This window comes from Heterodontus francisci, chromosome 14 (genome assembly GCF_036365525.1).
Source record: "Heterodontus francisci isolate sHetFra1 chromosome 14, sHetFra1.hap1, whole genome shotgun sequence".
NCBI classification, from domain to species: Eukaryota; Metazoa; Chordata; class Chondrichthyes; order Heterodontiformes; family Heterodontidae; genus Heterodontus; species Heterodontus francisci.
The window spans coordinates 93,408,954-93,422,485 of NC_090384.1; the positions used below are offsets into that span (position 1 = coordinate 93,408,954).

The window sequence follows — 13,532 nt, forward strand, 5'->3', positions numbered from 1 at the left end:
CCCTTACGATAGAATCCCTTATTATTGCTCTCCCACCCCTTTTCCTCCCTTGCAGAGCCCTCCATGGTGCCACGAACTTGGCTGTTGGTGCTTTCCCCTGGGAGGTCATTTCCCCCCCCCCCACAATATCCAAAGTGGTATATCTGTTTGAGAGGGGGATGGCGACAGGGGACTCCTGCACTAACTGCCTGCGCCTACTACTCCGCCTGGTGGTCACCCATCCCTTTTCTGCCTGTGCAGCCCTTACCTGCGGTGTGACTACCTCGCTGAACATGCTATCCATGATGTTCTCAATCCTGGAACAAGTGAAAAGGTTTACATACCTTGGGCAGATTATCAGGGATGATGGGAGATCTGACTGTGAGATCCAAAGGAGAATTAAGAGCTAAGCCCAGCTTTGTCAGAATGAAGGGCTTGTTACACCAAAGAAACTGACCCTGAAACTTAAGAAAAGAATGCTGAGGTGCTACATTTTGTCATCTATGTTAAATGCCTCAGAGACATGGATAACAAGCAGACCATCGATAAGTTGAAAGCATTCAAGATGTGGACATATCGGAGGATGTTCCGCATATCTTAGACAGAAAGACTAATGAGGAAGTGCTGGAACTGGCTGGAGAAAAGAGGAAATTAGTGCATAACACCAAAGAGAAAGATGCAATACTTTGGTCACTTCATTAGAGTAGAAGGTAGGCAGACAATTATTGGAAGGAAAGGTTGATGGAAAATGTAGCAGAGGGAAGCAGAGAAGAAAATGGATACAGATATAATAGACTGGATGCTGTAGACCTATGCAGAATGTATAAGGACAGCACAAAACAGACAGAGAGGTGGAGATCCACGACAGTCAACCTTCTGGGAAGATGATGACACCAACGAATGAATGAATTAAACATTTTAATGTACTTTGTAGAGATTATATTGAAATGCGACAGTTACATAGGCCAATTTTTGGCAGGTGTTTTATGCATAGCAGGATCCAACAAATAACCAGTTCATATTTTTGATGGTGCTTTGTTGAGGGAGGAATGTTGGCATGGACGCCAGGGTAATTCCCTGTTCACGCAGGATCTTTGCTGTCCATTTGAATAGCCAGGATGCTCAGGTGGGGTGGAACCTCAATTTTTTGCCTTGATTCATAGTTTTCTGCCTGGAGTAAGAGTCACTTGTTGACATAGGTCGTTAGCAAACTGGTAACTGTTAACCAGACCCATCTTGGGAATGGATTGATTATGGGTGCAATGTAAAGCACTGTTGTCCAGGTCTACTATAACTAGGTGGCTTCAGTAAACCATGCTCAGAATAGGACAGTATGGGTTATGCACTAAGTTCTTATTATGAAGATATGTGTGAATGGATGGAGTATAACTGATACTGTTACTAGCTGGCCTAAAAATGTATAAGCTGCAGCTACTTTTGAAATGGCTAAAGTGTTTTCCTGCTTGAAAGCAGGTAGTAATATTTAGAGATGTGAAGTAAATGATTATTTCTCAGAATGCAGTCTGCAGTTACAATAATAAAACCATACCAGGACAGTAGTTTCCTGCAGTTTATTTGAGGACTGGTCTAGTTAAGAGAGTAGTTTTGTTGAAGGAAAATGCATATTAACTTAGATATTACATTGAATGGAATATTCCCAATATTTATTATGGAGTGTCTTGATGAAACATTTAGAAAGGAAGGGAACATCCCAAATTCAGTGATTCATTGCAGAATGAAGTATAAATTCATGCGAATTTTACAGCACAGAAGGAGGTCATTTGGCCCAGCACAACTGTGCCAGCAACCTAAAAGAACTATTGGTTGTATATTTTTAAATATCTTTTTTAATTATTTTCCTTTTGTAAATATTTAAATCACTTTCCTCTGTTGGTCACAAAAACACAATTTTCAGATTGGACCGCATTTTCTGAATCTAACTTGTATACAATTAAGTTTGGCCATCACCTGCTTTTGGGGGGGGGAGAGGGCATTGCAGAATGTCTTGGAGAAACCCACTACACTGTCAGAAATTTCTTTGGATGTGGAGGTCTCTTACTCATTCGTGCTTTGTTGCCAGTACTCGGCCATTTTCTTTTATTTTGCCACGCTGCCAAAAGGTTGCGCCATTCTCTGTCCTTGGGATTTTGAGGAGGCATCAAATATGACTGAGTGGTTGTAAGATGACAGGAATTCATGGGTTCAATTTCTTGTCTTTAAAACTGTTTATTTTGTACAGTTTGTAGTTGTTCCACTGCATCCACTTTCGACAAAAATTGTTCAGGTTGCCTCAAAATCACGGGGCAGAAAGTTGATGTGCCTCATTGTCCTTGTTATATTTAAAGGAAGTGTTTAAAGGACTTTGATACATTGGGAACTTTAGGATCTGCACAGGCTGTAAGCTAAAGCATTTGTAAAACCAGTCTCTGTTCCCCATGGGAACAAAACCTTGGATGCATGCACCACTAAGGCAAAATTAGCAAATTAGTCAGAAGCATGTATCTTCTTTTGGGAAGGCAAAAATCAAGAGAAATTGGAGCTCCTTCCACTTTGAACTTTGGAGTGAACACATTGAGTTGCTCCCCAACATTGTTTGTAAGACAGGTACCTGGAACCAACTTGTTAGCTTTCGTTCGTGCATTAATGTCTTTATTTGATGCAACTGACACACAATATTGTTTTACTCCAAACCTAAACGTTTTATGGCTTAATCCATCATCACTTTTTTTTTTTGTTAGTGCTTTATCATAAATAGATGCAAAAGTTGAATGAAAGACAATTATTTATGGTCTCTCTGACTGGCTGACTTTAAAAAAAAAAGTTCAACCCCCATACATTTCCTCTCCTTTTCTGATTGCCGCTCTTGTCTGGTTGTCCGAGGAGTTTTCTTTTTGTATTGCTCACATTATCACTTTGTGGTCAAAGTCCTAAGGAAGGTAATTCAAAATGAGTCCTGTGTATTACTGATTTGAGGGCCAAATAGTAGCACAAGGGTGGCCACTCTTTAAAGGGACAACAGCCCTCAATTTCCCACAGACGCTGCAGGTATGAAAATTTCTTGACTGCTATCATGATTTTAGAGTATAGCTTGATAGTTTATAAATGTTGCTGCTTTGTTTAATTACATTTGCTCTTTTTTTTTTCTCGCCCTAGATTTGATCTTTCAGATAGGGATAACTTTTTCACCAGTACAACAAGAAGCACAATAGTGAGTATTGAAACTTTATTATGAAGCTTAATTTAGGTCACTAATAACTTGCAAGCTCCATTTCATTTTTAGTAAAATGTATCATATGCCCACGTGCTCATCCCTGCGGCAAATAACACCTTTTTGAAATAGTTAAATGATTTGAAGTACTCTCCATTCATGTAGCTCTCCCAAGGCAACCTCTGTGACGGGTCATAGAGTCATTGTGGCACAAATGGAGGACATTTGGCCCAAAGGGTCCATGCAGCTCTCTGTCGAGCAATTCAGTCAACCCTATTCCCCTGCTCTATACCCATAGTATGCAAGTTTGTTTTCCTCAAGTGCTCATCCAATTATCTTTTTGAAATCATTGTCTCCGCTCCCACCACCTCCATTGGCAGCGCGTTCTGTGTCATTACTGCTCGCCTTGTTTAAAAAAAAAAGTTCTTCCTCACATCCCCCTTGCATCTCTTGCCCAAATCCTTAAATCTCTGTCCCCTAATCCTTGTACCATCAGCTAATGGAAACCTTATCTAAACCTCTCATAATCTTGTACACCTTTATCAGATCTCCCCTTAATCTCCTGTTCTCCAAGGAGAACAACCTCAGCTTCTTCAACCTAACTTTGTAGCTAAAATCCCCCATCCCTGGAATCATTCTGGTAAGTCTTCTCTGCACCCTCTCAAGGACCTTCACATTCTTCCTAAAGTGTGGTGACCAGAACTGGATACAATACTCTAGTTGTGGCCTAACCAGAGCTTTATAAAGGTTCGGCATAACTTCCCTGCTTTTGTGCTCCATACCTCTATTCATGAAGCTCAAGATTCCATATGCTTTGCTAACTGCACACTCAATGTGTCCTGCCACCTTCAAAGATTTGTGCACATGGATCCCTAGGTCCCTCTGTCTCTGCACACTCTTTAGAACTTTGCCATTTGGTCTATATTGCCTCCCCTTCCGCTGAAATGCATCACCTCTCAATTTTCTGTATTAAACTCCATCTGCCATTCATCTACCCATTCTCTAGCCTATCTCTCCTGTTACAGTAGATTGGTGTCCTCCTCACTGTCTGTCTTTAACCCTTCAAGTTTGGCAGCATTGGCACATTTTGAAATTTTACCTGTATTCTAATATCCAAGTCATTTATAATATATCAAAAAAAGCAGTGGTCCTAGCACTGGACCTTGGGGAACACCACTGTCTACCATCCTCCAGTCTGAAAAAAACAATCATTTACGACTGTTTTCTGTCCTTAAGCCAATTTTATTTTGTCCAAGCTGACACTGACATTCCTATTCCATGAGCCTCAATTTTGTTAACCAGCATTTTATGTGGTATTTTGTCAAACTCTCTTTCTAAGGATACAACGGATGTTGTCTATATGGATCTAGTTATCGACATTCTCTGCTCATTTATCAAAAAATTCAATTTAAATTCTCCAGCATGATCTGTCTTTCACAAATCCATGCTGGCTTTCCTTAATTAACTGAAACCTTTCCAAATGCCTGTTGTTTGATTTTCACCAACCACCCCCCCCCCACCACCAACCACCGCCGCCCCCCCCCCTCCCCCACTCCCCGCCCCCGATTACTGTTTATAAAACCTTGCCCACCAATGATGGGCCTGGGTGTAGAAAAGTTAGAAAACAAGATGTGCAGTGTATTTGACTCTGGCTTGGAAAGCCAGGATTTGAATTGGTGTCTCAGCTGATGTACTCTCTGATTTCAGCATTGGTTAGGTTCCAAGTCTTGAACTCCAACCAATGCGTAGATTAATTGAAAGTTGGCATGTCTTGTCGCTGTCCATTCTCTGGATCATCTGTACAAGCAGAAGGGAATTTTATAGCTTGAAAAAATAATTCGAGCAAGAGGAAAAGAAAATAGAAATATGAAGTATAAATTTTATAGTCTGATATTCTGTAATTCTGATATCCCAAAAGCATTCATCTTTTTGATAAAGAAGTGCAAGTTGATCATGAGCTTGTGGTCCAGTAAACTGTTCAATACCATTGTTCAGTCTACATTGTGGACTCTGACTTGACATCAGAGAAAGTGAATTCAGATGTGGTCCATTAGTGAGAAGTTATTCACAAAATTAGCATTTTAGCCCAAGCAGAACATAACTGAAGTGGAAAGTGAATGCAGATGAGGTCAGTGAGACAGGTCTTGTGGTAAGGCTACATCAGCTTTCCTCTTTTTTAAAAAAAAAGCTTTGAAAAAAAAATACATTGATATGACTGATCCCCTGCACCTTATTTTTTTTTCTAACATTTATGCTGTAAAACTTTGTTAGTGGAAATGGCACATTGTGTCCATCTACCTGCTCCTGTAGAAAGATTATAGCATGTATTATGAAAATAGTACATGTCTTACCACCAACATCTGATTGTCCGATGTCTACTAAATAAGCATTGCAATCTGCTGACAGACCACTGTGAAGCTAGAACTGGGGAACATTCCCCAAAAGTATTGCCCAACTTGAGAGTAATGATATGCTTAGACCTCAGTTAGCATACTGTGTCCAGTTTTCATGTCTTCACATGGTGGGGGATATTGAGGTTTGGTAGAGTGCGGAGGAAGACCATAAGACTGGTTCTTGGTTTAAAATATCTTAGCTACCCATATAGGCTGAAAGACAGCTCCACTCTTTTTTTTTTTTGGAAAAGTCGATACTAGGAAAGTTTGATCAAAGGACTATATTGTGTTTATGTGGGCCAATTATGTCAACTTGGAAGTTTGGGTAGGATCAGGGGTCACCTTTACAAGTTGGGTAAAGGCAGAACAAAGTTGGATGTAAGGTGGTACTTTTCCCAGAGAATAATGGACCTATGGAGCAGGTTGCTGGCTCATGTAATGAATGCAGATTCAATCTATTCTTTATGAGGGAGCGAGACCTGTTTTTGCCTGAGCTGGTGATCACTCCAGCCAAGAGGTAAGTATCCTGTAATATAAATGGGGTCATTTGTGATCTCTCCACCTATTTCGATTGCCTAAAGGAGTCAGAGGAATTTTTCAGATTTGATTTGTCTAATTGGCCTGGATTTTCCTCCGTTTTCTACCTCTTCTAGAACATTAGATCATTGGTAGCTGGGGAGTGTCTGCATTATGATGGATAAGGCATCACGATTATATGGGATGGGCTAGATAGGCCAGGTGGTCTTTTCCTGTGCATCAAGTTTGTATGTAAATAATTTGTGGCACATTAAATAAAATGAGCACATTTGTTGTGCTTTCTATGAGGGATTAATATGGGTTTTCTAACTGATGCCTTGTCATATCTAAAAGGGAAAAATCCAGTGTAAGGTTATGCTGCATGAAAGGATGTAAGACATGAAGGTTGACTAACTGAGGGTCTGAAATTCTGATTGCCCAGAACAGGATGATGGCTTTGGTTTACTGATCGGAGATAATCTTCTGTCTTGCCTGGTCTCGTAGAGAATCCACATGACAGATGTGCATCCTTTGGTGTAAGCGCATCTTAAAATAGAGATCTACATACATTTTTTTAAAAAAAATAATGGCAATAAGAATGTTTCCGGATAGCTAGGAGATGTTTACTGAATTTTATCTACATTGGAAGAAGTAGTTTATATTGACGTGTTTTATGTAAACAGTTTCTCCGTCCACTGCTTTTTCTTTCACCTCTATGATGTACAGGAAAATCGAGGATGATGCATTCGCAGTTCATTGAAGGTCAAGAGGGAAATGTCATAAAGGCAAAACTATTTAACAATGGATGTCCTGGGACTCTTAGGAGAGTATGAGTGAAAAGGAACAGGAATAAATGAATGGCCAAACTAGAATGTGAATGTGGCAATTTATTACATTTCTCCTAAAGATTCTATCCTCGGTTGGTGGGTCATTTCTAGGTAGACTATCTTGTCGGCAGAATCTTCTCAATCACAGCTGACAAAGATGAAACGTGATCAGAGCCATGTTAGTGACTAAGGATGGGTTATCAGGGAACAAGACATTACTGTTCCCAAACTACGAGAAATGGCCATTTAAAAAGGCCAGAAGTGGAAGCACTGGTGTAAAATAACCATACTAGAATGCTGAGGAAAGGATTAATCTGTAGAAAATGTCCTCCTGTAATTTGGTTGCTACTATTTGAAGAATAAGCCATAAGTTTTTGTTTTAAAAAAAGACAGAGGACATTACCCCCTCAGGCCTAGTCTCTGGAAAATGTACTCATGAGAGCTGCAAAAAACAGGTTGGTAGTGGTCATATTTTTAACTTTACTATTGATTGGAAAGCAAACATCTCAAATTAGAGTTCCCATCTGAGATACTAATTTATGCTGATTCGTGGTGTTGGCAGCTATAAAATGTTCAATGAGTCATACATAGATGTTGCCCACTTTCCAAGATCTCATCCTTTTTTGTTTTTGGGCATGGCAGTTTTATTTTTAGAACCAGGTGAGCAATTGTTTAGCAATATGGAAAGGAAATACATCCTTACAAAAATATACATGCTAATGAACACTAAAAATTTACATGGTTAACTTAAGAAAAATATCCCTAGGTGCTACACAAAGTGTGAGGGAAAGTTGCACTGAGCAGAACAAAGACATTAGGAGTGGTAGCCAATAATTTGATCCAAATGGTGGCCTCCTGTGCCATTACTGACTCTATATGTAGTGCTCTTGTTTCTCACTGGGATCATGCCGTCAGTACCCTAAAGATATTCACCTGAGGTTCATCTATATTGTGCATGCATTTTATGTACCTGGTCAAGTCTGTGACTGCAATAGTGTATGAGTGTCCGCTATGGTTGAGCTGGTTCTTGTATTTTTGAAAATACTTTCCTACATCCTAGAAAATGCAAATTTTTTCCTAGAAAAGTAACTCTGCTCATCTAGGTTTTTGCAAAATGTAACATGGAGAGAATCTTTTTAATTCCATTTAATGAATGAATGAGTGGTATAATTATTTCAAGGAATGAACTGCAATATTCAGTTCAATATTTTGCAACAAAAATTGCCCAGCATTTGTTTCATAATCATGCATTAAATTTTATAGCAATTCATGTATTCTGTCCAAAGTAAATCAAGAATAAATTAACTTATATAACGCCTTTCACATTGCCAGAATGTCCCAAAGTGCTTCACAGTCAATGAATTATTTTTGATGTACAGTTGCTGTTACATCAAGAAATGAAGCAGCCAATTTCCACACAGCACGATTTCACAAACAACAAGAAGATAAATGACCCTGATTAGTCAGTTTTGGTGGTAATTCAAGGAGAGTTGTTGGCCAGGACACTGCAGCACTCTTTTTTTTAAATAGCATCATCAGATCTTTTACAGCCACCTGAGGACTGGGTCTCTTTAACATTTCATCCAAAAGACAGCACTTCCAATAGTGCAGCGTTCACTCAGTACCACTGTCAATCAAGGCAATATGCTGAAATCCCTGGAGTGGGGCTAGAAACCTTAACCTTCTGACAAGCAAGACTGTTTTAGGTTGGCTCAGGGCTAGCAATCAGAAACCATAAAGGTCCTCTTTCCTTAGTCAGTAGTGATCTCAATGATGACCCCACTTTATTGATGACAGCCGATAAGGGCTATTTATAAGTTTGTGGATTTGGAATCCTCAAAGTTAATCATTTGCTTTACATTCATACAGTCGGCCTTCTTTCTTCCACCTTGCTGCACCCCTGCATCCTCCCAAAAATGCCATTTTAAATAACAGATCAGGAATGTTGATGCTGTTCAAGACTCAGGACTTGTTTATGCTGGCTGTTGCAGTGATCTCTTGGACCTGCCACTTTATCCCAAAAAAATACAAGTGAACATGATGAGGAAAGCTGGTAGAGGACTTACTCCAGGTAGCAGCTGATGGTCTGGCAAAGCAAACTGCTGTAACCTCAAGTCAAATGCAATGAAAAACATGTCATCAGTAAGGAAAGAAAGCAAATGAAGCTGTCTGTCCAGTGCATAATGTTCAGCATGATCCAGGAGCTCAAAACAGTCACCTCGTCAGCAAGAAAGCAATTTGGCAAGCATTGGCATTGCCTAGATGTATCTTGTGAAGATTTATCATGGTTTTCATGCCATGTTATGGATTCCATCTTATACCAATGTTTTTTTATTGAAAAATAAGCCTCTTAAACCCTAAGATTTCAAAGTCTTGGCATCAGTTGAATCTTTTTCATCCATGTTCCAATGCCCTCACTAACTTCCAATATCATTGCAATTGAAATGAGCTGGTTTCCAGGCCATCAGTAATTTAAGGCATATCTGCTTTTAGGAATCAAATGCCAGGTAGGCTTGTGTGTGAAAACTGCACAGATTCTAAGAGGTAGTTGGCTCATGTCTAATGCCAGTTTTCAGAATGCAACAGTACAAGAGTTGCTCATAATCATTTTGCACTGTACCAATGATTAGCTCCTGCTGGATCAAAATCCACCCCCCCACCCCCCCCCCCCCCCCATAAAATATACTACATGAATATATTATACAAACTAATCTGGTCAAAAGCATGGACACCTTAAAGTTGGACTTTTTGTTAAAGCCGCCAACACATATGCTTCCAATTGCTAGATGTTCAAAGGCACTATTGAAGCAAGATCAGAAGCGCTAGCCATATTCTGTGGCATCATAGGAAGTATTTGGTACCAGGATCAGCACTCTAGTATAATAGTACAGTATGATAGCTGAAATTGACACGGAGGATTTAGTGGAAGCTCTGGATAAAGCTCCTGGTCCAAAATTGATCATTGACCTGGAGACTTGGAACAGATTGTGTCCATCAAGGTGAGGCATTCTAGGTACAGATTAAAAGTACAACAGAATTGGGACAATTTTGAAATAGGCTAATAGGACGGCAGTGGTTTCCAATAACATCTAATCAATGGGAGAGTGTATATTCATGTGTGTTTGTGTGCAAGTACTGCAGTTTTGCATTAAATTTCATAGTTATGTACTCTCTGCTATCAAGCTTTGGGAACAAAAGATAGTGTGTGATACTGCCTTGATGTAAGTAATAATAGCCAGGTAGAGTTGTGCAATAAGAGAAAATAATTTTTGTTTACTGGAGTTGCATAGAACCTCTGTGCACTGTATTTACTTCACACTTCTGTCAGGAGATACTCAGTGAATACTTTGCTTTCATCACGCTGATGATGGGAAATATTAAAAAGCCGATTGATTAAACTGTACAATGTCAATGCCACCAGAAAAATACATGAGTATTTACATTCAGCTAAATGAGAACGACAAAAGGATTTGTTGTACCCCAACCCCAGTACTGATAGTTATTGCATGCTGGAATGTAAAATTTGAAACAATGAAATAATTTGGATTTTGTTTTTATATATCTGTGTATTTATATCTGTGCACCTTCGCTCTGTGTCCATCAACACTTGTGTTTTAAGTCAATAGCAAGGAAATCCCCAGTGGCGAACAACACAATCTAGGAGGGAATCTAACTGTATCTGCTGTCAGTTAAACTTGCCCTTGCACTTTTATTTTTAATCCATTCATGTGATGTGGACGTCGCTGGCAAGGCCAGCATTTATTGCCCATCCCTAATTGCCCTTGAACTGCTGCAGTCCATGTGATCTGGGTACACTTAGAGTCCTATTATGCAAGGAGTTTCAGGATTTTGACCCAGCGACATTGAAGGAGTGGCAATATAGTTCCAGGTCAAGATTGTGTGTGACATGGAGGGGAACTTGCAGGTGGTGGTGTTCCCATACATCTGCTGTTCTTGCTGTTCTAGGTGTAGAGGTTGAGGGTTTGGAAGGTGCTGTCGAAGGAGGCTTGGCAATTTTCTGCTGTGCATCTTGTAGATGGTGCACACTGCTGCCACTGTGCACCGGTGGTGGAGGGAGTGAATGTTTAAGGTGGTGGATGGGGTGCCAATCAAGTGGCTGCTTTGTCCTAGATGGTATTGAGATTCTTGAGTGTTGTTGGAGTTGTACTTATCCAGGCAAGTGGAGAGTATTCCATCACACTCCTGACTTGTGTCTTGTAGATGATGGAAAGGCTTTGGGGAGTCAGGAGGTGAGTTACTCACTGCAGAATTCCCAGCCTCTGAACTGTTGCTGTTACAACCGCAATATTTATGTGGCTGGTCCAGTTAAGTTTCTGATCAAGAGTGACCCCCAGCATGTTGATAATGACGTTTTAGGCATTTAAAAAAAAAAATTTGTGTGGCAATTTGCTGGAAGTGTGAGCCAGGGGAAACTAGGCATTTGGGACTTGAGTGAGCAGGGCAAGCAACTGAGAGAGGGAAATTCATTCATGTAGTGCTGCTTCTAGCAGCACAATGCCTTGATTTTTTTTTTCCCCAGGGGCAGCCAGTACGGTGAGCTGGTGCCTGCACAGCGTTCTTCTAAGATACAATTTCTCCTACTCTGTATCTCCTTAACCAATTTGATTGATGGAGTGTGAAATTAAGAGCACAAGGACTGATTAAGCCTTAAAGGAATGAAACACCACAGTTTGTAATCATTAATTTTCAGTGTCAGAGAGGTTGTTTGCTAACTACTCCATTTAAACGGGTAGGTAGACTGAAATGAACAAGACTTAACTTTCTGTGGTGAGTTTCATTCATATCTATAGTGCAAATGCAGCAACTTAACGCTTTTCAATGTGAGCCAGACAGAGATGCCAGTATTGCAAAGCTGACAGCAAAACAGCAACCTTTTGGATACTTAAGTTTATCTGTGCACCTGCCCCTTGCCTGAAGTTGCTGTACCATTTGTGAATGAATAACATTGAGCACCATTAGTCTCACAATGATTTTGAAAGGAAAATCTGGGTAATTATGATCAGTATGTAATGAGTACCCCTCATGCAACGAACTGCCTGGCCAACAGGCAAATTGTGCCTCAAAGATTACTGATATGTTTTGGAGGCTATATAACTATTGTGCATGTGCAGACATATAGTTGTTACAGCATTGAAAAGAGGATAGAATGATCAGAATGACTTGAATTTATATTTTTGATTAAGTAGTTTCAGAAACAGGCTAGATTATTGGTAGTATAATAAAGGAAACTTAAAGGTAAATACAATGGGAAGCATTAAGAAACCAGATGATTCGGCCATACACCCTTAGATGTAAAAAGGCGACTTGCATTTATATAGCACCTTTCACAACCTCAGGATGTCCCAAAGTGCTTTACTGCCAATGAAGTACTTTGGAAGTATAGTCACTGTTGTAATGTAGGAAATGCAGCAGCCAGGTTGAGCACAGTAAGCTCCCACAAACAGCAATCAGTTTTTCAGTGATGTTGATTTAAGGGATAAATAATGGCCAGTACACCCCTGCTCTTCAAAATAGTACCATGGGATCTTTTATGTCCAGCTGAGAGCAGACAGGGCATCTGTTTACCATCTGATCTGAAAGATGACCACCTCCCTCAGTACTGTACTGGACTATCCGTCTATTTTTGTGCTCAAGTCTCTGGAGTGGATCTTGACTCACAACCTCCTGACTCGGGCGAGAGTGCTACCAACTGAGTCATGGTAAATGCCATGAAAAATCCCTGTTCTTGATCTGTCAATTCTTTAAGAAAGTCCCTCCCCCAGCTCTTTCCCCCGCCCCCCCCCCCCCCCAAAAAAAAAAATTCCATTTGCTTTGACCCTCTATACACAGCAAATCTTTAAAGCAAGAATCTAGCAACAGTTATTTCTGCTTTTTGTTATGAGTTATTTTGTTTTTTTTAGTCATTTGTTCTTTCAAACTGTACTCAAAAATACACTGTAAAAGCAATCCCTTGTACTTCAAAATATTGTTGTGCCTTATTGCCTAAACAAGGACATTAATTAAAAGGGAATAATTGTTGTTCATTAAGTATGTGGCAATTGCCAAGAGGCATAGTTTTCCACCCACATAGCCAAACTCTGTTGAAGGCCATGCTTGAATTTGTGTCAACTGCTAAATTAAGGCAAACCAGTCCAGTGTCATGATTAGCTATGGCTGTTTGTTTGTCTCATTCATTTTCTGATAGACACTCCTGCGGGATACAAGGTACCTTGAGATTGTCAGAATGGAGATTCTGGGTCAGCCTGAGCTTTGATTCATGCCTACAAAATGAGCTTAACTAATGAGTCTCTGAAGATGGATAAATTAAAATTTGGAAATCCAAGATGATGCTTTCAGTCAAGACTATCTTAAAATAGTGGACCACATGCTGGGAGTATGTTTTTAGTTGGCTTCACAATTAATTCCTTCCTGAAGTACCTTATCACTTCCCTTTGTTTTCTCTCCTTTCTCACTTCTCATTCCTTAGTTCAATTGCTTGCAAAGCAGACTAGACTAATGTTCTTCTGTTGGCTTCCTTTTAGAGACAGTGAACAACTCCTTGCAGCAGACACTGGAGATTATTAGAAAGCCATAGTTTTCACAGGTCAA

General features: G+C 39.9%; 1 protein-coding gene across 3 annotated transcripts in view; it reads left to right on the top strand.

Annotated features, from left to right (window-relative positions):
• The window catches only part of ano1a (anoctamin 1, calcium activated chloride channel a), a 235,581-nt gene that overhangs the window by 90,570 nt on the left and 131,479 nt on the right, over positions 1–13,532 (top strand). For all 3 annotated transcript variants that reach the window (XM_068046540.1, XM_068046542.1, XM_068046543.1), the window contains exon 6: positions 3,133–3,187. In XM_068046540.1, coding sequence (XP_067902641.1) covers positions 3,133–3,187 — 55 coding nt within the window. The remainder of the gene's footprint in view (positions 1–3,132; positions 3,188–13,532) is intronic.